We start from the raw sequence: 26291 nt of genomic DNA on the forward strand, positions 1-26291 counted from the left end.
TTTTTAAAAAAATATTTTCTATTTTTTAGTTGGATTTTCTATAAAAAGTGTATTTTTTTAGTTTTTTTAAACTATTATTTATTTTTCATTTTTTGGTCGAATTTTTTATAAAAGCGTATTTTTTAGTTTTTTTTAACTATTATTTATTTTGTGGATTATTTCTAATAATACTATATAGTAAAATCGTACAAGGTAATAAAAACACTGCAGGAATATAAATAAAAACAATTTTTATCTCAAACAGTGTGAATATCGACGCCGACAAACATCGTAGCACGCTGCGTGACATCATGTTTCGATTCAACCAATGGCAATACGTTTTGCTAATCTGAACTTCGCTCGCATAATTTACGATATTTGGTTAAAGTTTAAATAAATTTGATACGAAATAAATAAAAAATAATTGTTTAGATGTAATTTCAAGACCATAAAGTATCGAGGAAAAAAATAACAAGAAAATCTAAATCACATGTATATTTCCTATTTATGTTTCTGATAATGTATCATAAGTTATAATATTACTTTGACTTAGAGTTAGCAGACAATAAACATAATGTAAGTGCAGTAATATCGAATTACATGTTAGTTTAAAATTGAAATAAAAAATATATTATTTTTATGTAAAATGTAGAACTTATTTTAGAATACTTTTAACCATTCTTTACCGATGATTCTCGGCACCGGTACAAGCCTTACCCTATTAGTGACAGACTGCCCGACTGCCGAGGTGTTGTATCACTGTGGCTGTGTGGGTTATGTCAGTGTATTTGTGACTTTTGTGACGTATGTGACGAACCGTGTGAGCGGATGGATAATAATTTAATTTATTGTTTGTGATTGTGGTATTAGAGTGAGCAAAGTGCAATAAGATAAGGGGTAACAGTTAGTCACTTAAAAATACAAGTATTCCTCCGTAAGATGTCGCAATATGGTAAATTTGGTCCCCTAATTGGCGCAATAGACGAAGGAACATCTAGCGCGCGTTTCATAATATTCAAGGCGAACTCTACGGATGTGGTCGCCGTTCACCAGAAGGAGTTAGAACAGCACTTCCCTCAAGAAGGATGGGTGGAACAGGATCCGCGCGCAATATTGGAAGTGGTTACTACGTGTATCAAAGAAGCTGTGGAACAGCTGGTCTCGTTGGGCGGATATCCCCAGGTTTGAACGCTGTTTGTATCTATGTTATGGTTAATATGAATAAACTGCGTATTAAATTCATAATATGTAAAAAAAACAAATGTACCTTTGTTATGAAGTTTTGGCTAAAACAACATTGTGTAGTTAACATTGCCTCAGTTTGAGTTAGTTGGGTCTAAAATTCGTAAATAATAATATCAATATAATAATTCCTTAAGATATTCATATTGCATAGATTAAAATATATATTTCTTGTATTTTCAGGACATCATTGCAGTAGGTGTGACCAACCAGAGAGAGACTACAATAGTATGGGACAGGACCACTGGGAAACCACTCTATAATGCCATAGTCTGGCTGGACATGAGAACTTCCTCTACAATAGATAAACTGCTTGATTTAGTCCCAAATAAAACAAGGAACATGAGTTATTTGAAAGTGAGTTTCAGGTTTTCATTTAATATATAAGTATAGTTCATGTAAAACTGCTAGCCCGCTCTGAATATAGAAATTAACCACAAATTGTATGACTACACCTGCTCGCAACAACTTCAGAGCGGACTAGCAGTTTGGTGGGTACCTGGGTGCCTGGTATATGTAAGGATTTGAAACAATATACAATAGTACACTTAATATCTATTATCATATATCTTGTTATTACAAAATGAAGTACAGCATAGTCATTTACACTACATGTCCAATAATATTAGAGACGAAGTGCAAACTACAAATAGTCAAGGAAAAAAGCAGTAAGGAAATGTAACTGGTTTAGTTCTTTAAAACACCATTTAAAAGGTTTGTAGTCTTCCAATTCCTAGGAGGAGACTTCCTTCCTCCTAGGAGGAGACTCCTACCTACTTACTAAAGTGAAGGGGGGAGGAGGTAGTAATGTGTTGAAGATGACATCTTTTATTACCCCAGAACATGTTTGACACTCTTAATATTAATAAAAACTCAAATTAAAACTTTATTTCTTACTATGTATTGGTATATTTTCCTATCATGATAATCAAGAAATATGTCATCTGTCTTCAATGACCTTTGAGTGATTGGCTCAACCTTGAATACAATCAGTGTATTCAAATGGAACTGTTATTAATAATTCAAGAAAGTAGCTTTGTACATATATTTTTTCACATAGTTATGTTAATTAGTAACAAATACACAACAGATAATCAATTTTATTAGGTAAAATATTTCTATATTGAAAGGGTTTTCAAGGTATCCTGTCAATTTGTTATCATTTACAACTTTTAAATTGACATTATTTGATAGTACTAACCTATGGTTTAACTGAGGGACATACCTGTTACAATGGGTCCAAGGTACAAATCTCAGATCTCAGACGTCACACAAGATTCCTATAACGTTATGGAATCTTGTGTGACTACTATAAAAATAATTTTCAAATGTGTGTGAAGTCTACCAATCCATACTTAGTCAGCATTATGACCAAATCATTGGGACAGTAATGTAGATAATGATGATTCTTAATGATAATTAGAACAGCTTGTATACTAATGATTGTCTATATAATTTCAGCCACTTTGCGGTTTGCCAATGTCACCATACTTCAGTGCGGTTAAATTGAGATGGCTCACAGACAATGTGGATGCAGTACGCCAGGCTATGAAAAATGGGACATGTCTCTTTGGCACGGTAGATACATGGGTCATATGGAATTTAACTGGTACTTATCTTTGTACTCATTTAATCCTAAAGAAGATATGCTCTAATCTGTCTTCAGTTGATAAAAGTGATGGATTAACTATGTTGCAACTATTATTGTGATATAGTTGATAAATGGTTTATTTGTTGTGCAAATACTATTATCTCTGTTCTAAAAGGATTTATTTACATAAAAATAATGAAAATTTTAGTGGCACGGATCCCTCTGAGACTGAGATTGACTAACACTTGGCCAATTTTTTTCGAGGGGAACCATTTTGCCAATTAAGGAATATTATTCCTCTTAAGTAATGTCATTTAAATACCTTAAGTATCTAGGTAGTAAGTAAGTATGCATTGATATGCAGTGATTGCCTAGTGGTTAAGAAACTCGGCCTCCTGATCGAGAGGTCCTAGGTTCAAATCCCAGGCATGCACCTCTAATTTTTCAAAGTTATGCATATTAGAAGTTTCCTTAATTTATTAAAGAAGTGTCCTTAATTGCCGAGCAACTCTTTAAATTCTGAGAGATCTATGTTTACATTATTTGAAATAATGATTCTCTTTGATATTCCTATTTACAATTACAGTTTCGATGTACCTAATTAAACAATTTTCGATAAAATACTATATATCTATATAAACAAAAACTATACAAAAATGATATAAAGAACAAAATGAAAGTAAAACAGTTAAGAATATATAAAAATCAAATAAAATCATATATAAAAGAGGAAATCATAAAATACGAAGAACAAATTTTCGATAAAATACTGTGTAAAAACGTGTATGTTATATGTATATAAACAAAAACAAAAAAAAATGATATAAAGAACAAAATGAAAGTAAAACAGTTAAGAATATATAAAAAACAAAAAAAATCATATATAAAAGAGGAAATCATAAAATAATACGAAAACGAACAAATTCAGATAAGGAAAAAAGTAAAAATTGTAAGAAATACAAAAACCAAATGCAAGACGCGCAGATGCTCTCGGGAGGATTTGAACCTCCGACCTCTCAGCTCAATAGCCGAACGCGCTAACCACTGCGCCACGAAAGCTATGTGATATAAGGGCGAAATTTTCCTACAGTTAACACTCTTTTAACTGCGATTTTTAATGCAAAATATTAATCACTAGCTCTGCCCGCGGTTTCACCCGCGTAAAAAAGAAATCTAACAATGTCTTAAACAATAAAGTCGTGATATACACGTAAAATAATACATAAACGCTATTTTTGCCTTTGTTAAACCGTACCCTTCGTTCTCGAAAAGCTACACCTCTGTTATGCTATTATAGATTACAAATCTAGAATGTGACATCATTAATAATTACACATTATATTGTAGGTCAGGGACTGATTATATAAATTTTGGACTATCCAAAAACAGACAGACAGGCAAATGTGTGTCCAACTCAACCACTGACAGTTGCTTACAACTAAATAGAATTTTCACTTTTTCACATTCACATGCGTAAATAATTACATAACGAAACGAATAAATAAAAAGGCCCTTATTATTATTTGTCATACATATTTACCAAATGATAACGATAATAGTCTAGTGCTTGGAAACTCGGGCTTTCGCTCTCCTCGACCGCAGTTGGAATCCCAGGCACGCAACTTTCTTTCTTCTAAGTTATGTACCCACATTAGGACTTAATTATAGCTTGTTATAAAACATCGTTAAGGAAAGGAAATCGAGCCATAGAGTGTTATACCACTTTCTTGTTATATTTTCACAATAAATTAAAACTGCTCAGGTGGAGTGAACGGCGGGAAACACGTCACAGACGTCACAAATGCTTCAAGAACAATGCTGATGAATATAGAAAACTTAAACTGGGACCCATTGCTTCTAAGATTCTTTGAAGTGCCAAAATCTGTCTTACCTGAGATAAAATCAAGTTCAGAGGTGAGGTAGAGTATTTACTGAGTATCTTATAAGTAGAATTTTGGATCCAATATACTTTTTATGCTTAATGTTTTCAAATGCAAATGTATATATTATTACAAACATTTATTTAACTTGCTCTGTTAATTGGTATGTATGTGTGGTTTGTATATTGCATGTATAATAATATGTATGTGTACATTTTGCAATTAATTTAAGTCATTTTCCTCTAAGCGATTTAGTTGACATTTTGGATACATATTTGGTTGGGATGAAAGTACATGAATAATTTATTTACTATCGCAGATATATAATTTTAATGCATCCCCAGCTTAATAATATGGGTACTAATTATGCTAGGGTTTTCTGAAAATATATCTAAAAATAAATCAAGTTAATAAAAAGCTTGTTTTGATTAGTTTTTTTTAATATAGTAACATATTTATTATATTGAATGCTTAGCGTTTATTAAATTATGATTATATACCCGTTTAATGTAACGTCTCGATTTGATCAAGTTTATTAATGAGGACCAATTTCCAATGTATCGTGAGAGAATGTGTCTAGTGTAGTAAGCCATAAGTCCACACTGTACAAACCAGAACACAGCTGAGCCATAGTATAATAATCACAGACCTATAATATTTGAAGGGTTTCAAAAGTTGCATCAGTTATAACATTGAAACTAAGTTATGTGTGATATTCTGCTGTAGCGTAGAAGCTGCTTTGCACATGAAAGCAATTTTTGAGGATTTCACCTTAATTTTTTGTATATATGTATTTCAATGTTTAGTTTGAGCTTTGCCGTATCTAGTATAAAAAGTAGTTTTTTACTGAAGTATTTCTGCTTTTATATTTCAACAATGGCGTCGCTGCAGTCGCGAATAATGTTACAATCATATTTATGTACAACAAGCTGTGTCCACGACTTCGTCTTGATTCAGAATATCTTCAATATCATCATATCATCAACTTATATTTAGTGGCTTAACTATATCGTACGAGACCCGTGGCAAATTCATTGCATTGGGCAATAATAAGTAATTTTAGTGATTGTTTGGCCTTGGCGACCGTTTTTCTGCTTTTCATGCACATACCCATAAACATTTTAAGAGAAGTAATTTTTTGCTGTTTTATAATCATTTTTTGATCACTTTTGAGTTCGAAGCCTCTGGGGCCAGCGAGGCCCGTGGCATTTCGCCAGTCCTGCCACCCTATATTTACGCCACTACTTCAATTATATAAAGCCATCTATGAAAGATACAGGGTAAACCGGTAAACTAAAATTCTTCAAATATAGGTCATGCGATCTTAGAAATATTATATTATCTATGATTTTAAATTGTAATTAATTTTGACAGATTACATAGATTTGAATGAAATACGGACTTAGTTTTAAGTCATAATACGGATAATTAAGATATTAAATGCTAAACTTTTAAATGCAATTTAGTACTTATGACATGACTACTTACTTTCAGTTCAGTTCAAATATATTCAATGAACAAAACGTTTAAACGTTTCAATGAACAAAATGTTTTCAATACATAACGTTTTTATTATATACATGTTAATAAACAAAGCTAATGCAGCCCCAGCAGAATATTATTAGGTATTATTTATCTATTGAATATAGGTACAATCTAGCTTGCTTCCTATTGCTTATTTTCTGTCTCATATGGCATTTTTATTCAGTTTTCTTTTTTAGATGTTAATTTTATTAAGCTACTTTACTTATTTTGTTGTTTTCTTAATAATTTGTAGTATGTATATGCTGTGGCTTCTGATATATTTGCTGATTTAAATATTTGTCAATATAATTTAGATGTTTTGATCGATTAGCTGGCTTTTTATCTAGTTATGTGTTCTTTGTTTGTATTTGTCTTGTTAAATGCTTTGTGTATTTATAAATATTATATTGTCATTGGCTATGCATTTTGGTAATTACGTTTATTTTGTTAAATTATATGGTTACATTAGTGCTGATAGGTTTTTGGGAGGCAGCTTTCATTTTAAATACAAAGATTTTTGCTATGTATAAATTAAGCTGAGCTTAAAGAAAAACGCACGTTATTATATTATAAAAGATATTTTTAAATAGGTCTATAAGACATTCAGCCCTTTTTTACGTTTAAAACATAGAGTCTACAAATATACATTGCCATTGAAGCTAGCTTGATTAATACTTATATTTTTAGTAGTATGTACACTTGTGCGAATGTTTATTATACTATGGATTCCATATGTGTATCTCAGCATTGTTAACAATTTAATTAACCCCGCCTGCTAGCAAACTTGTCAGCTATTTTACTAAGTACAATACAAAATACTTGACTTTATTCAACATTTAAAATTACCAATTTATTATGATTTCACAGACTTTATGCCACTAAATACGAAATGCTCAAGCATTATAGTAGAGATAAAAAATGTTTTTATTGCCCCAGGTATACGGACACATATCTGATGGACCGCTTAAAGGTGTGCCTATAGCCGGTTGCCTTGGTGATCAACAGGCTGCGCTCGTTGGCCAAATGTGTCTACAGAAAGGCCAAGCGAAAGCTACATATGGAACTGGGTGCTTCGTGCTCTATAATACGGGCGATATACGGGTGAACTCAACCAGAGGACTGTTGACCACGGTGGCGTACCAGTTCGGCTCGAAGAACCCACCGTGTTACGCTTTGGAAGGATCGGTTGGTGGCTTCAAATATCAATTAATATTTACTTAAATAATCATAGATGCAGTTGACACTTATTTGGGTGTCTTAAGTAGTAAGTGATATGATACTCATTAAAAAAAAAAGCTATGATGTATTAAAAATTGTTATAATAATTATTTACTGTAGGGATCTATATCTGCAATATAAAGATTCTGGGTTCACTGTGAACCGGACTATACTTTAGTTAGGGTGTTCGCTATATGAAATGTTAACTCTGCATGAAAGGCTTGAGGCATATTTCCTCATCGCTCCTGTGCAGATTAATGACAAAGGTATAGGTCACTAGCAAAGTTATGTCAAAAGTAAATCAATTGCATTACATGACCAACTCTAGTAAAATTGAACCTACTCCAGTTCATACTAGAGTAGGTTCAATTTAACTAGTACTAATACTAATAACATCATTGTTAGTAACAAATTTTTCTCTGTATGTTCATATTACCTTCTTTATCTATAAAAAATAAGTGTCTAGTATAAAGGAGCTCCGTCACATAATACCTAGGATACAGACATGATATCTGTGACATAGTTTCCTCGTCACACACATTTTGTTAGGTAATATTTATTTCGTCATCAACCCATTATTGTCCCACTGCTGGGTACGAGTCTCCTCTCAGAATGAGAAGGATTAGGCCATAGTACACCGCGCTGGCCTAGTGCTTATTGACTATTGGTAGACTTCACATACCTGTGTGACTTTTTTTTATATAAATCTTAGGTATGTAGGTTTCCTCACAATGATTTCCTTCACCATTTTAAGCAAGTGATAATTAATTTCTAATACGCAGATAACTTTGAAAATCAGAGGTGCGTGCCTAGGATTTTAACCTCGGACCCCACGCCGAGTTTCTAAACCATCACTATCACTGCATATTTATGTAAATATATTAATAATTGTATACAGGTTGCTGTAGCGGGCCAAGCATTGGGGTGGTTACGAGACAACATAGGCCTTATTGACACCGCGAAGGATTCTCAGGGCATAGCTGAGAAAGCCACTGAAAATGGTAGCGTGGTCTTCGTGCCAGCTTTTAGCGGGCTGTATGCGCCGTACTGGAGGCAGGATGCTCGTGGGTTAGTCATTTCATAATCTATTGTCAATAAATCATTACACTGTCTTACCGGGAAAGCGTCTCCTCCGGAGTGAAATGGGTTTATTCCACCATAATATCCAACTGTGGACATCTTTGGGTACTTTTTAGGGTTGCGTACCCAAAAAATAAAAACGGAATCCTATTACTAAGCCTACACTGTATGTTTGTTTGTCACCTGCCTCTATCTCGAGAATCGTAATATCTATTAAATTTCATGTGTCTATCTAGACACATGAAATTTACAGAGTATGTATAACAGTATTGTAGCCGCTATGATAACAAATGTTGAATATAAGAAATCATGAAAATAATTAGCGGTTGCCATGCAAAAAGCAGTTAACATTCAGCGTTCTTTTCTACATCTTTTGAAATGACTATTTAGTTTACTAGACAATTAAACTTTTCCGAATGCATTTACTTCAATGGCTGGTATGATAACTAATACTAAAAATTACAATAAATAAATAAAAATATGGTAGGGAACCCTGAATGTGCGAGCTGTACTTGCACTTAACCTATTATTTTTTAAAGCCTGCACACTTTTGGGTACTTATTTTTAAAGAACTCTTAGGCGCATAGATATCCTCTCAATGATTTCTTTGACAGTGATAGTAAATTTAGAAGAATCTAGATTAGTATTCTAGCATCTTGGACCCCCAGATTGAGATGGTGAATTTCGAACCAATATAATCTACACTAAAATTACAACTGATGAGATTGATTTTTTTTATAATATAAGAGTAGCAGAGGAGCATGCAGTCCACCTGATGGTAAGTGGCTACTGCCGCCCATGGAAATCTGTAATCAACCCCAGATAGGATTAGATATTCCTACCTGAGGTCGGCCACAGATGCGCCGCTACTTCTGAGGACTAAGCGAACGACACGGAAAAGTCTGTCTCCCTTACCACACCCTTCAAACCAAAACACAGCAGCGCTCAACACTGCTGTTATTAGGCAGAAATAGGTGTGGCGGTTGTGCCGCCGGAGTCGAACCACAAAGGGTTCTACCACCTTTAAGTAACGTAAAGTAAAAGTAAAGTTTTAGCGCCCTAATCTCGAAAAGTAGTAGACGATTTTGAATAATAGCTTTTCAATAATATGAGAGGAACACCCTGTATTATAAAAACACTTGGATTATAAAAATATTATTATAATTGCTCATTGCATTTGTATAATTGAAGATTAAAACTAGTAAATGTGACAAATGACGTCAAACCAATTATTGTTTCGTTATTATCGTAACAGTCGGATATAGTTACACTATATAATTATTATTTATAATTAACATTATGTTAACAATTCTTGTGATAATTTTGCAATTACATAGAAATTACACTAATGACAGTATTTTTAATTGCTTCGTAAGCGTAAGATAAGAAGAAGATATCTTTATATATATATTTCTTATGTGCGTGTATATGTCACTGAACTCTTCCTAAACGACTGGACTGATTTTGATGAAATTTGTTGTGTGTGTTCAAGGGGACTTTAGAATGGTTTAGATTCACAATTTAGTCCGTGGGAAAAGTTTTTTTTAATTAATTTTTAATTGGTAAGTATTATAGAAACTAGAAATTTATAGAATCGGAAACTATGCATTTGATCAAGCGATGATCTTTAGCAAAGTTGTATCCAAGAGCCCACGAGGATTTGGGATTTGGTAAGACCAATTTTCGACAGATGGCTCCACTGTCATTCCAATGAAGGTACTAATTTTCCGTTTTATGTATGTCATATTATTTCTTTAAAATGCGGGCGAAGCCGCTGGTATCACTAGTTTATTAATATAAATTGGACAAATTTTAAAGATAAATTGTTATATTGTTTATTACCTTACCATTATTGTTCTGTCTCCCTCTCTCAGGTCTTAGGCTGAACACTATGTCCTTTATTAAAAATAATGTACTTATTAATTCCAGTGTCATATGCGGTATAACAGAAGATACAAACTCCAATCATATAGTAAAGGCTGCACTGGAGGCTGTATGCTTTCAAGTGAAGGACATCCTAGACGCTATGAACGAAGATTGCGGCATTCCTCTTCAGGTGTTAAAGGTAATTTATCACTGATCTTTCACGATATAATGATATCTTCGAAAGTGAAGATCTTACAAACTTATTTATGAACAAGTAACCAAAAATAATTGATAAAGGGCAATATTTATAAAAGAACTACCCTTTTTTCAATTTCTCAAAAATAAAAATCGTTAGTTGTTAACTTTTAGTATGTTTTAGTAGACGTGAATAAATAATAAATATACTTGTAAATAAACTCAAACACATGTAACTACTGAAATATGCGCTATCGATCACTAAGTATGAACTTATGTAGTAATAGTATAAAATAATATAAGTGCCTTTGCATAGGGGAACATGCAAATGCATGCAATTTCTTGTATGTTTATCATTGAACGAGATATTTATATCATGAATATAAAATAAGTATGGTACAATTACATGAGGCATTCCAATTTAGTTTGTAGAGATTTTTTAGAGAAACCACTGCGTAACTGTTTAATATATATATTTAAATACAATACATATAAAATATAAGCTAGGAAGACAGACAATATTTTTAGTGTCTACAATAACAAACCATAGCAACTCTCGTTGCGATCGCGGAAAACATCGACCGGAGCCGAAAGTTGCCGATCACAGCTCTGACATATATATCTATACTAATACTAAATAGGCTCAAAAACTACTAGACCGATTTTAAAAATTCTTACACCATTCGAAAGCTACATAAGCCATGAGTAACATAGGCTATATTTATATGAAATGTATTTGATAAATAGATTTTGAGGCGGTACACAGTTTGCCGGGTCAGCTAGTCTATTAATATAAAAATTATAACGCTTGTTCGTGCGTTGCAACCTGTCGCCACAAGTCCTCAAGATAGCAACGTCGATCGATCAAAGTAGGACGTCATACCCTCCGGGTCTCTCGTATGCTAAGGCAATGTTAACATAAATGGTGGCCATGGAATTTCGGGTCTCGAGGTTTCCCTCTTTGTCCGGGCAGATTTTCGGTTTATAATTTCGGTAATATAAAATAATGAAAAAGTATAAGAATATATCATCCCACTGTTAAGTGGGTGATTCGGTACTTATGCGTCGTTACCGAGCGGACGGACTCATACATTGAGCGTTATAGCAACGTATCTGTAGACGACCTCCTGTAGGACATCAGAAACGCATTGACTTAATACAATTTGGTAAAATAAAACACAATAATTTCAGGTGGACGGCGGAATGACATCAAACGAAATGGTGATGCAAATGCAATCGGATCTCATAGGCATCAACGTTGTGAAAGCGGGTTTCACTGAGAGCACTGCTTTGGGCGCGGCATTAGTCGCCTACTGGGGTGTCGACCAAACTACACAACAAGCGGCTATCACTATGACGAGCGGCACTACATACATCCCGAATATCACCGAGGATGAACGGGACATGAGGTATAAACAGTGGAAGATGGCTGTGGAAAGGTCGTTGGGATGGGACCAGATTTAATTTTTTCAGTTCAATTTATGGGTACTGATAATAATAACTTGATGCTTAAAATATGATATTTTAGACAAAAAATGTATATTTAATTTTATGCAACAGAAAAATTTCAATAATTTTATCAAATAACAGGTTACCTGGTATCTTATAGAAATTTTTTTATACACTTAAATATGAGATATTATCAGTATCCATTAAGGTTAATTGGTAAAATATTGAATAAACGTGTCCAATATTTACATAAAAATGTTGCCAAACTTTAAATTTGTCGCATAGGTTCGAAACAAAACGTATTTAGAATTCAAATTGAAAAACGCTTTATCACATAGTATAATTTGTTAACTTGATTGAAGTTACAATTTTTAACATATTGTTATATCTATTATAATAGGAACATGATTTTAATTCGTATAGAATTTGAAATCATTATAAGCACTATTCATCTACATCTTCATCTACATTATACAACCATTTAGTCTTAGTTAAGAAATACCCAAATTTTGGGGGTTCACTGGTGTCTTGTAATTTTCGAAAGCACTATTTACTTGTTGATCGAAGAATTTACAGCTTCACTTTTTGCGATATTACCATCATTGAAATTATATAACGATGTTATTTAATAAAGAACCAATTTTATCTACACTGTAATAGGGAATATGCACATTTTTATTTTATTATTTTAAACCACTTATCACATCGTTTTAACATAGTAAAAAATATAAACAATTTTATTAGTGATTGAAATATTTTTTTAAAAATTATTTAAAGTATCAATAAAATTTGACACATTTGAACGCCGCCATTTTACGCGCTCTTTGAATGACGTCACGTAGCGTGATTTGTATTAATATTGATGATAACTGTATGCACATAAAGGTATTATTAAACATTTTCAGGTTTCATCGTTATTTACATCATGGGAAAGGCTAAATAACCCCTTTATAAATATTTCCTGGACTTATTGTGCAAAACCAGTACTATAAACTATAAATACATTATATAGTGTTTTTTCTTTTGCAAAAGATGAGAAAATACGAAAAATGTGGTGCAAGATTATAGGAAACAGATATAGTATCTCCAAAATCGCATTAACATTTGTATTTACTGTAACAAACAATAATTTTAGGTAAATGATTTTAAAATATTGCATTGATCATCTACTTCGTTAAGTACTTATCGACTTCTACAACAAATACTATCATTTGAAACACACAAAATGCATTATAATCTATTATAATATTATAAAGATAGGTGATTGGTTGAAGGTGGTAGAACCCTCTGTGGTTCGACTGCGGAGGCACTACCGCCACACCTATTTCTACCTAATAACAGCAGTGTTAGGTGATACTGTGTTCCGGTTTGAAGGGTGTGGTAGGAGACAGACTTTTCCGAGGCGTTCCAGCTTAGTTCTCAGGGGTAGCGGCGCATCTGTGGCCGACCTTAGGTGGGAATATCTAATCCTATCTGGGGTTGATTACATATGTCCATGGGCGGACTATATGCTCGTCTGCTACTCCTATATTATAAAAAAAAAATATTAACATAATAAGTTATGATCAGTTAAATATTTCCAAATTGACCTAGATGCATAAAAACCAGTTTATTCATTTTGCTTATTTTAGGTAAATAGTCCGATTGTGCTTTGACAAAACTACTTTCAATCATTGTTCTTGATTATTCCTAATAATACTATGTAGAAAAATCGCACTAGGTAATAAATAACACTGTAGGAATATAGACAAAAACAATTTTTCTCTCAAACAGTTTGAATATCGACGCCGATAAACATCGTAACACGCTATGTGACGTTATTTTTCGATTCGACCAATGGGAATGCGTTTTGCAAATTTGAATTTCGCGCGCATAATATACGATTTTTGATTAAAGTTTTAAACAATTTAACACGAAATAAAGAAAGAATAATGGTTTAGATGTAATTTCAGGACCGTAATGTACCGAGGAAAAAAATAACAAGCAAATCTAAATCACATGCATATTCCCTATTGGTTGATAATAATATAAATATGCTTTACAAATTAGATTAAGTATTAAGAATTCAAATGAAAAAGTTTTAAATATAAAAAAGTAAAAGCCGAAAAAAAAGTATCATATTATTTCAACATGTGTTTAGAATTCAAATTGAAAAACGCTTTATTCATATTAGAGTATATTTACAATTTTTAAAAAGAAAAAAAAAAACAAAAACATTAAAACCAAGTATTTAGAATTCAACGTAAAAACGCTTTATGTCATGTACAAATAATAAAAAAAAACAATTAAAAGTAAGTCTAAATAGTGCCTGGTTGATTATAATATATCTATATCTTCTATGTAGATATATTATATCTTCTATATAAATATATCCCGATGGCGGTAGTATTAGTTATAGTTTTACAAAATATTTTATAATATAGTAAATTATTATATGACAAAATATAGTATCCGTTTATTATATGCAAAGTTAATTATATTGTTACAAGCGCCTTATATTAATAACTGTTTTACATCAGCAATAAAAAATGTGATCATGATAATAATTGTGATTTCAGTCCATATGTATGTATTTGATCATACATAACTTGTAAAGTAATAGGCACCCAAGTTTCCCCCATTTTTCAAACTTTTCGTGTATCACTTGAAATGTTTGTGGCCTAATAGCTTAAATTTGAAAGCAAGCGTTTCGATTTTGATTAGGATATTATTTTGGAATAATCCATTTTAATCTCATTAAAATGGAATTTCAATTTGCTATGGCGCAGAGCTTCGTCCAATACTGATGCAAAATACACAATTTGGTTGACTGGTTTATTCGAGTCGAAACTGAGATATTGAAAAAGATACTAAGCTTTGGAATAGAAGCTGTAAATAATAACGGAGAATACCTTATTAAGTTTTGTAATCCATTGTTATACTATATTGATAAATAAACCTGAAAAATGGCGAGGACTTAGTTGCCTATTACTATCTTATGCCACGGCTTAAATTAAAAATCAGTTTTCGCGGTTTCCACTTCCATCGAAGCGAAACAGAACAGCAATTAACCCGGCTGTTATTAGAAAGAAATAAGTGCCGCCGCATTCAATCTAAAGTGTCCTCTCCTAATAGAGATATCAGTTTATTGGTGTGCTTAGAATTTAGTATAATGGTATGCTATAAAAGGGTACATGAACATCGAATATTTTTATTTAGTCATAATTGATAAGTTAGGGTACAATAGACGTATCTAGAAGGTTCGTATCATATCGGGGCATCTTAAGTGGTATGAATAGATTATTCACTAGTATATCGTTATCATATAGAAGCTATACATCCAATAAATAAGCAATGTATTTTACATATATAGTTATTTTAGTAAATATTAACGAAATAATGAATCATTGTGTATGAAGCTTTCCGAAAATCAAAGTATAAATTTACAATATATGTATTATCATCAATAGTATTGTGTGTGCAGGGATCGTGACAGGGTGTTGACATGCACCGTCAATGTTTTTGTTTTATATACTTGTATTCTAATATATACCTGTGGTAATGGCTGAGAGCATTTTGGTGTACTGTAACAGCACGGAAAATAGCAGTCCTTATCAAAAATATTATTTGTTTCAATATAGATTGCAATAAAAATGGCCACATATTTTGTTCTTGCTCATTCTCTTCAATACATGAGCAAGATACTAAACTGCAATTTTGTTTTACAATATTTATTGTTCTGTAAGTATGTACGTACGAAACGTAATGTGAGAGACTACCAATGTTACTTAATTAACAACAAAGTATAATACATACAATATACGTGCGAACACGCATACATGCACTCACACACGTATGAATTCCCACATGCACTCTTATATTAAAATCCTGTTCTACTAGTTCTACTAAAATATTACATTCCAATATTAAAATCCTGTAATGTACGCGTAAGTTATGCAAACACATGTATTTTTTGTAATGTTACGAATGTTATGATAATGATCATTATTTATTTGTTACTTTTGATAGGTTACATAAGTGTATTTTGTCTTACTATCTGTAAATTCTGGTTAAATAATAAAAAATATAATTTCGAATTGTCATTATATTACATTTAGATGCTTTCAGTCAGTACCATTTAATACATCGGCTGTGAAATAACACGAAATGAAATGATAAAGTTATACATTCATATAATGTAATTAGTTTATGAATTTATGCAATAAGCAATACAACGAAATGAGAAATAATGAAATTAGTCTTACGATTTAAAGTTATAGCGAATTTGTGATTTTACATGTTTACAAATGATTACAATTACAAAATGCATGAAAATATTGTATGTTTTAGAAAAAAATGAAATGAAAAAAATAACATCATATAGTTGTAGGTATTACTAGATTTAGTTATATTTTTCTACACAATTTGTAGACACACATATTTTTTAACTTTTATAGCGTTAAACACTAAAGTTATTGCATGTTATAAAAATGGTAAAAATAGTTATTTTTTTTACCTGTGTTGAAATTGTCATAAATACGTATGAATTTTGTATTACTTTTAAAATTAAATAAAATTAGTTTGGTTGCACCATTTTTGTAACAGTTCACATGACGTTATAAAACGTTAACCGGTCGATTGCCTTCAATTAAAGTTATTATTTTTAACTTCCGTATTTGTCAACATCGACTAAATATCGTGGTATAAGTAACAAATGACATTAATGAAGCATAACTTGGAGCAATTGTTACATTCCATCGCTATCGTCAACGTATATTATTATTTGTTCACTTTAACGCAAACTTTAAACGGGCCCACGGTGCAACCCATCTTTAACTTTCTGTTGGTAATATCAATTGTTTACCATTTGATGTATTATATTTATTATATACTGTACTTTATACATTTATGTTGGAGTTCAGTTTTGTATATATATTTCTGTTTTAAACACATTTTTCATTTTGTTCATCAAAATGGACTGGACAAAATAAATATTAAATAATATGTTTAATATCGAAAAACCTGAAATAACATCTCCATTTAGCGGAGTGCACGTTGATTTTGAGGTTGAGGAGTACAATGAATTTTTACTTTGTCTATCTTTTGTTGAATCATTATATAATTTTGGATAATGTTTTCATGGGTTCGATCAATTTAATAGATGCGCGCATAGAAAGGGTGTTCGGAAACCCCCTTTATTCTAGAGGTCTAGGCGACCTTTTTTTACATTATTTGACACTAAAGTCTTATTCATTACAACGATCATTTGTTAAAACTATATCGCTATATAGTTGTTGTAAGTAGGACATATACAAAAATATTGCTTGTGTAATAATAAATATTTGAAAGTGTAATGTATTGTTGGACGTAGTTGTAGTAAAATGTCGTTAATTACTACTATAAACATATACACCACTTTTAATAATATAGTGTTAAACTAGTAATTAAATATATAATACGGAAGTCTGATTCAAACAATATTTTATTTAACTCGTGTACGCGGTATACCAAAACGAATGGGATATAAGGGTTAATCCAATAAGCCCAAACACGACGAATATATCATGTTTAGTTGAAGCATTGCCTTGGCGAGCATGTGGGTTCATATATTTTCCAAATATAGTTCAATAATAATGATCATAGTACTTTCATCGAGGTCACTATAGTATTTCAAAGTTCAGTTCATTTCTTTATGTAAAGGAGGTTAAACATTATATTTGCACCCATAGATACTAACAACGAAATTAATGCAAATGAAAACTTGTAAAAATATATTAACTTTAAAGAAATGTACAATTGCATAGGACATTATCGTTGGTCATTAATAATATAACAATCGTATCCGACAAAATTGGTTAAGACGGATTTTTAATAGGCATTATAGATATGTCACAGCGTGTCTCTTCAGTGGCTAATCTATGACAAAAGAATAAACGTGGGTATAATAGCAAAATTCCTATTATAATGTCTTTTTTTTTAAACATAATTGTTTTGTTTAGTTTATATACGTTAACAATGGCCAATGAATATATAGAAAATTGTCCTTGAAATCCTAGACTCGATAAAATATAATTACATTTCATATTATATCTAGTTCGATATGTGAAATTTATAGCAAAATCAAGGTTGGTATTAGTATTACTTTTTGAACTTTTATATCTTGAAATCAACAACTTAAAAATACGTGCTGAGTATTTTATACAATGAAGGTTTGTTTGACGTCATTTATGAATATTTATGAAAAATTTAATGAATTGATTATTGTTAAAGTCTCCTATTCATTTTGGTGATAAATAATGTTGTTTTCAGACATTAGAAGTTAATTATTTTTGTTTTTTATCTTTTAAAGATTTATGCGAAAAGTTATTAAAGATTTTAAATAGTTAATATGATAAAGGTTTTTAATAAAATTTTAGTTCCAATAAAGTGTCTATAACTGCGAAGTAACTAGGATATTTGAAACCTTAGTTATATGCTTCTAGAGTACAGTTCATACATTCACAGTTATTGTTAGTATCTTAATTTACTCGTAATTATATATATTAAAATATAACCACAAAAGACAGTAGTTTCAGTTTAAGTAGTTATTTTAGAATTAGGCTTTAGTTTTTCTGTTATTCATGGTTATAAGCTAATAGTTATGGTATTCAATAAGACGTTCAGAATAGAAATTAGTAGAGATGCGCCGAATAGTGATTTCACCGAATAACCGAATACCGAATAATATTCGGTTTAACCTTTACCGAACCGAATTATTCGGTTTACCATATCTTTATTGTCAATTTGCAGTTATGTGTGTTCATTCACAATTTAAAATGTTGATTTGAGTTTTAAAAATGAAAACTGATTTTAGGTTTAAAATAAATGATGATCATATTAACTATAGATTAAGTAATAAATGTGTTGACTTGAGGTTTCAAAATAAATGTTGATTTGAAGTTTAATTGCTTTATTTTATTAGCTTTATTCAACATATTCTTCATAGGATTTGAGTTTGACTTATAATATAACATAAATCTTATATAAGAAGTTTTGTGTTTTAGTCCTGTACCATGTTGTGTATATAAGAAAATAGAAAGAACATATTTGGCACTAATACCGAATAATTTGGCCGAATACAAATAGCAAAAAAGATGCAGAATACCGAATACTAAACGAATATTCGGCGCATCCCTAGAAATTTGTTATTTATATACAACATTTTTATATACAAAAAGTTGATGACTTACCATTCAAAATATGTATATAAGTACATTTACAAAGTCAATTTGTATATCATATATTTGATCGAACTAAATCAGGTTTACGTTATCAGCAAGTGTTGCTATTAGGGTATGCCTTAGAACATTTATCTTTTTGTGGATAGTATTGTGATAACAATATAGTTAATATAAGTACACGTAGACAAAATTACCTAAATATAACTATTGGTTGGAAATGTTTTACGAATACGATAAGGTTTGATTTTCATGCTTAGAATGCTTTTGATTAAGATCATCGTTAGGTTTGTTTTTATTAATATTTAAAGTGCAATATATTGACATATTATTATGATTAAAGTTATTTGAGTGGATTATACATTGTTGTTTCGGACATTATTATATCGATAGTCTAGAAGACAAACTTGGTTGTGCTAAAACGGTACTTTTGATGTTTTTTTTTTTTATTTTTAGCTTCCATTATCATATAAGAGTCCATCTTGATGTCAATTAAGACATGAGTTTATAACAGACACACTTTAATATCAGATATAAGGAGCCAAGCATTTGAAATTCCGTTAAGAGCAAAGCTTGATGATAATTATGTCAAAGGACCTTGATGTCAAATATGACATTTTTAGGGTTCCATACAGAGGGTAAAAACGGAACCCTATTAATAAGCTTCGTTATTGTCTGTCACAGGGCTCTCTCCCCTGAACCGTAATAGAGAGGCACTGAAAAATTATATAAAGTATGTATAATGGTGCCTGCTATAACAACAAATACTAAAAATAAAAAAAAAGTTGAAAATAAATGGCGGTCGTCATACAAGAGACTGCTATTAGTCGCCCTTTTCTCGCTTTATCTATTGAACCCATATACTAATCTATGATTGAACCTTAATAGACAGTAAAATTTTCCCAATGCATGTATATCAATGGCTGCTATAATAAAGAATATTAAAAATAAAAAAAATGGGAATGTTGGCGGTAGGTACGGAACCCTCCGGGTGCGAGTCCAACTTGCACTTCGCGACTTATTGCACTTAATACGTTCGGCTTCCAGACCATCGATATTATGTATCGGTATTTATACTTTTGGAATTTCGAATATTATTGTCGTTTTTTCACCAAAAAAATGTATAACAATATGTATCTATATTTTTCAATTTTCGAACTTTGAGATTTGTGTGTGATGTATGATTTTGATTTTTCTTAATTATACGTTTAAAATTAAGTATGAATGATATATTATACTACAACATATCATATATACGTTAACTTGTCATCGAAATATTGTTGTGTTATTTACATATAATAAATGTTCCTTCCGATTTAGATCAATATTTATAGCCTGTGTTTAAATTTTACTATCTTTGTAATGTACAGAAATACATACCCACATGCCTGTGTTTTTACGTTACATTTTTGCATAAGTAGAGATATAAATATTTTAAAAACTTCCTTTGATCGGACCTGTATCAATATTAAATGTAGTTCGTTCTTTTCAACGCGATAGAATGGGAAAGATCGAAATATATAAATTCATTTTTTTCTTTTTATTCTATGTTTTTTTTTATTATTATTTTTTTATGTTAATGTTTGATATTTTTTTATGTTAATGTTTGATAAATAACGTTTTTGTTTAATTATCTCTCGTTATTTTCTGTTGTGTGTGAGAGAAATATGTATATGTGCCTATAAAAGCCATTATTTCATTATAAAAATATGGTATAATTTATTTTAAATTTGGAATTGAATAACAACAAAAACACAGGTACAAATTTGATCTATGTTGGAACGGAACTATATAGTGTTAATAAGTACCTATCTAAGATATAATAATCATGTAGTACGCAACCATTTTTAATATTAATTAAATTGTTTAAAATGGGAAATGTAATGGTAAATGCTTAAATAAACTTTAAACGAAGTTTCATCTTTTATTTATTTTACAACACTTAAACCACCCAGTTATTAAATCATAATAACGTTAAGTAAGGCTCGTTATAACTATCAAATAAATAAAAGGCTAATAAATAAGAGTAAAACCTAATGAACTGTTCGTTTCAAGTAAGTACGTCTCAGGGTTTCTGATTTCCCGGCATTTTTTTCCCAGCCCACGAGAATTCCCGACCACATTTTCCTGGGAATTCCCGGGAACTGGAGAAATGTTCAAAACATTATGGATTCTATGTCTCCCACCTTTCTTACTCTTATTTCTGGACATTGCCCACTTTTTGCAACTGGGGGAAGCCTGGACCTTATTATGCTACGCTACTCTGGTATACAGATTCGTGGAAAGACGTACGTACTATGGCCGAAGCATGTCAAATGTTTTATCCATTATCCATAAGGTCTCTAACAAGGTTTAACGACTGCGAACCAAGTACTACAACACCTAAGCTGGTCGAATTAACGTGTGCTACTAACCGTAGCAGCCCGCATTAAATTTAGCCACTAGCGGTCATCTATCTAGTACGAGTAGTAAGCTGAGAAATGTAATGTTATCTAAACTTGACGGTGCTAGGCTTTTCAGTGATGCCAGATCAACTGTAGGTATGAGTATTCGTATTCGAAATTATAAACTGTGTATGAAGAGCCACCCTTGTGTTACTCCAAGTACATAGTATACAACCAAAGCTAGAATGCTATCCATCGGCAGCAGTCACACATGGAACAGAAGGTAATGTCATAGGAACGTAGTGTGTAAAAATTTGTTTAGGCTGATGAAGTGAAAAAAATCATCACGTTAACACAAATGGCGAATACGTAACATACTTTCCATTATACGTTATAAGACGTTAGCATTGTCCTTTATTATAATATAGGACGATCACGCAGTCCACCTAATGGTAAGTGGCTAATGCCGCCCATGAACAACACTAATCAACCCCAGATAAGATTAAATTCCTACCTGAGGCAACAAATGCACCGTTACCTCTGAGGACTAAGTTGGAACGCCTCGGAAAAGCATATCACCCTTCAAAACAAAACACAGCAGCGCTTAACATTGCTGTTATTAGGTAGAAATATGTGTGACGGTGGTGCCGCTGGAGTCGAACCATAACAGAGTCTTAAAATCAACAGGGCCATGGCAATCATCATGCTTATGACTCCATGTCAAACCCGTATAGGTTGTTGTTGTGCGAATGGGGTACCTCGAAGAAGCTCTCAGCTAGTTGACGTGTGGAAAAATATGGTGTTCTTTCTTATCCTAAATTCCTCATTGCCAGAATTTTAAAGTATTCAAACCAGTAACGACTTATGGCGCCAAGATATGATTCTTTACTGCAGACTTTAGAAGCTCCAAAGACGAAAATCAAAGTCGGAGGGAGCTATGCTCACAATTAGGCTTAGCTTAGCCAGTTGAAGTGGCGTTGACCAGCCATACCAATCGAAAGGGCCGACAGATAATTAATCAATGGGGAAAATGGTTTTTGAGTGATTACATTTAGATTTAAGGAGCACATGTCCCCAACGACCACGTGGATAGATGACCTGAAGAAGACAGCATAAAACCATTTTAGATTTTAAAATTGGTGAATCTTTAGGAGTGACGCTAAGTAGCAGACATATGTCTGGCAGTGGACCTGTCAATGCTGATTGATGGGTGGAAAGATTGTCTCGGCCTCCAAAAACTTTGAAAATAATTAACATAAAATAAATGCTATTGATATGATCATACTAGTGGTACGAAACTCTGCTTCTCAATCGTGGGCTTCGAGTTTAAAATCCCAGGTACCGCTGGCGGACGCACAGTGGATCCTTAAGAGAATAACGTTCCGGTCGTGATTGAGTATTTCATGTTTTTTATTTATAAAATAGGAGTAGCAGACGAGCATACAGTCCACATGATGGCAAGTGGCTACTGCCACCCATGGACATCTGTAATCAAACCCAGATAGGATTAGATAGTCCTATCCGAGGTCTGCCACAGATGCGCCGCTACTCCTGAGAACTAAGCTGGAACGCCTCGGAAATGTATGTCTCCCTTACCACACCCTTCAAAACGAAACACAGCTGCGCCTAACATTGCTGTTATTAGGAAGAAATAGGTGTGGCGGTGGTGCCGACGGAGTCGAACCACAAAGGGTTTGGTAGAACCCTTTATGTTAAAATCATCATAAATTTTAACATTGTAAATATGTTTTGATTGTGTATTGGATGTTTTAAATCATCATAAACGTTAAAATTTATGAGTACTTTACGATATTTTAAAGATTTTTTGGACCTTTAAAATTGCCCGACTTCCCGGGATAAGTCATCGTCGATTTCCCGGGAATTCCCGATCCTAAGATTCCCGACCAGAAACCCTAGTGCGCCTGGATGCCTTAATCAGAAAGTGCAAGAAATCCGACAAAATAAATGCTTAAAGAAGTCACGAGACCGATTTTTATAATAAAAAAGTAAAACTACATCATTACATTAAGAAACATCTGTTTCTCTAGCCCGGATACAAAATAGTTCATATCGATAAACAACAACTGTACCTATTAATATGCCATCGGACAGTGTTGCTCATAAGTCATAATGATCAAATATTGGAGAGCAATTATAAGTTAACACCTAATTAAGAAATCACATTTTTCATACATTATCGTACTGAGCTTTAATAAAACCTAAGTAACATCACGTGGACTGTGTGTTTCTTTACTAGGTACATATATACACTAAATAAAACTTAATAAAGTCGCGCCGTAAAATATCTAAAATCATTAAAAAAAAATTAACGTTAAAAATTATTAAAAGCATTATAAAAAAAATAAAGTCAATTCCCCTTGGAACAGAGATATCTACACACAATTATGTTCAAATAGTTATACTTCATGGACAGCGTCATTACCTTTTTGGTATGATGGTGTGCATTCGGATAGGTAGGTACTCGAACCTAAGAAATATACCATCTAACTACAAAACCCAACCTCTTGTTAGACACGCGACAAATACTCTCAATACATCACAATGGCTGACTTAACTCATGTCGGTTGCGGGTTGACCAGTGCCCTTCATAACTAGCTATTAGGGGGAGCGGTCCCGCCAGACACGAGGAGAGCTAAGTGCAGAGCCGTGTAGCGGCGGACTGCCTGACGGATGGCGGCGCGAGGCGTCTTGTGCATCTCACAAGCACCTGAAGTTGTGAAACTAAGTCTGCTTAAGACTCCATTTTACAAGTTTATTTGTGTTTCAAATAAATGAATACATTGTAACTTAAAGTAGAGCTGCTGTTACCCGCACTAGTTTTGTGGTTAACACGTAAATAATGTATTTACATACCTATCTTCTTAAATATAGATTATGCGTTTCAATTATAGCCCTCATTAGTTAAATAAATAAAAAGAGTTACAAATTAGACATTTGAACGATGCTCTTATTTGTTAACAACAGGACATTCAATTATTTTAAAATGATTCCATAAAAACAATGAAAAATAAAAATACATAAACCCACAATTAGAAAAAATATGCGTATTTAACGATATTATATTTAACGGTAATGGAGACTACTTACTGTAGCCACCGTTGTGCTAAGCAAATTGTTGTAGATCTGCAAATTCGAAATGATTTCCTAATTTAATGATCCCTTTTCAAATTCGCTATCTCCATATTTTTAACTAATCGAATAAGTAATATAAGCTACAGTACAATAGTTTTACTAGCCTACTCAACTAAATCTTATTAGTTTTAATACCTTCCCAAAAAACTGGCACATTAAGTAAATGCCACATCAAATCATTTCGTGCCTCTTGGTAACGACCGTACAGTCCTTCCTCCCCATGCGACGCGATGGTCCGGTGACACCACCTTAATAAGCTGACATCCCATTCCCATTCTAATCTAAGACCTGGTTGACCAACTGCTTTTTCCCTTCGCAAACTGTGTGAATAAAATATAACGAATCTATAATTTATAGCGGACTTCCGTGCAGGATGTCAATTAAATATTAAGGTGTCTGATCTGCCAAGGTAAATAATATATCTATGAGAATAATGGAGAAGGGTTAATTATCATTATAGTTACCTAAATGCGAGGCAGGTATATAGGTGCCAATGGGACATCGTAAGGGATGCAAAACTATAAGTTTTTTTTATCTAATACCTACCTATTCCTGATGATTAGTAACAGTTAGTTGTAGGTAGGTACCTACTTACTGTTTAGTTTTCTTTTTCAAGACTGTGAGATGTTATAAGGTCAATACACACATTATAAAGAAATTTATTGTATACCATAATTAAACGTGTTCGTTTATGACGATAATGCGGTTAAAATCATATCTACTTTGATTCAAAAATAAAGTTATCGATAAAAGAGAAGACACATCAAACAACCAGTTGTAGGTGTGTGAGACGATATTTTCGATATCGCCTCGTTGTTTGAGCAATCACTCAGGGTTGTCGTGAAATATCTCTATCGGAATAGACAGTGCAAGCGCGCCCTGAACACAAACACTTACCGCCCCGCTCAGAGCAAACGCGTGCCAAAATTTGATAAAGTCCTCGGTTCATGTTTAATCATACGACATTAAAGGCGAATGTACACACTCGCAGTGCGTCGGCTGTGCACGATCACTGCATTATCATTTTCCATTACGCTGGGATGTTGATTGACTGTTCAAACGTTTGTTTATCCCCGAATGGCTTGTCAGTTTTGTTCAAACCTAATTTCGCCCTGTAGGTTATAGGGTGGTTGTGATTGGATTTATGTGACGATATTATCTTTGCCCGTCACGTGTCAAATTGTTTTTTAGCGGTTCGTTTGAATTTGGAATTAATTTATGTTATTACTAGCTGACCCGGCAAACGTTGTGCTGTGATATAAGTAAAAAAATGTGAAGGGTGAACAACCCTTATCACTAAGGGGTATTAAAATAGATAGTAGCTATAATGTTACTTACCTATGTTCCTTAATGGATAATAATATGAACATTTCACAAACAATACGAAATGATGATCATCTAAATTCTAACTACCATCCTAAGCTACCATCGGATATAGTTGATAACTTCATCGTTTAAAGAAGGTAGGTAATTGTAATAAGATACTTATGTAGGTTTAATAATAGAAAATCACCTACATTTCCTTTGAATAATT

At 32.4% G+C, this 26291-nt stretch overlaps 1 protein-coding gene, 1 long non-coding RNA gene and 1 other non-coding gene across 3 annotated transcripts; 2 read left to right on the forward strand and 1 right to left on the reverse strand.

Moving 5' to 3' along the window:
• Positions 1 to 761: 761 nt before the first annotated feature.
• Positions 762 to 12476, forward strand: Gk1 (Glycerol kinase 1). Its single transcript, XM_073074535.1, has 8 exons — positions 762 to 1161; positions 1405 to 1578; positions 2683 to 2830; positions 4575 to 4726; positions 7153 to 7401; positions 8333 to 8502; positions 10444 to 10579; positions 11767 to 12476. Exons 1-8 carry the CDS (start codon positions 919 to 921, stop codon positions 12037 to 12039), a joined length of 1545 nt encoding a protein of 514 aa, XP_072930636.1. The 5' UTR covers positions 762 to 918; the 3' UTR covers positions 12040 to 12476.
• TRNAN-AUU (transfer RNA asparagine (anticodon AUU)) lies at positions 3798 to 3871 on the reverse strand. Its single transcript has one exon. It is a non-coding gene; the product is annotated as a tRNA-Asn (tRNA).
• Positions 12477 to 14041: 1565 nt separating the features above from the next.
• Positions 14042 to 21134, forward strand: LOC140743360 (uncharacterized). The gene is made up of 2 exons (XR_012102457.1): positions 14042 to 15752; positions 16033 to 21134. It is a non-coding gene; the product is annotated as an uncharacterized LOC140743360 (long non-coding RNA).
• The last annotated feature ends 5157 nt before the right edge of the window (positions 21135 to 26291 follow it).

Source organism: Epargyreus clarus, unplaced genomic scaffold (genome assembly GCF_041222505.1).
Source record: "Epargyreus clarus isolate Ecla_fem2 unplaced genomic scaffold, WU_Ecla_fem_2.2 ptg000007l, whole genome shotgun sequence".
NCBI classification, from domain to species: Eukaryota; Metazoa; Arthropoda; class Insecta; order Lepidoptera; family Hesperiidae; genus Epargyreus; species Epargyreus clarus.

What these genes read in the sequence shown, in the direction of transcription:
- Gk1 (XM_073074535.1), top strand. Translation starts at nt 919, where the DNA reads ATGTCGCAATATGGTAAATTTGGTCCCCTAATTGGCGCAATAGACGAA. An exon ending in AGATAAAATCAAGTTCAGAG is followed by an intron (nt 4,727 to 7,152) that starts GTGAGGTAGAGT and finishes TTATTGCCCCAG; the next exon opens with GTATACGGACACATATCTGA. An exon ending in TTCCTCTTCAGGTGTTAAAG is followed by an intron (nt 10,580 to 11,766) that starts GTAATTTATCAC and finishes CAATAATTTCAG; the next exon opens with GTGGACGGCGGAATGACATC.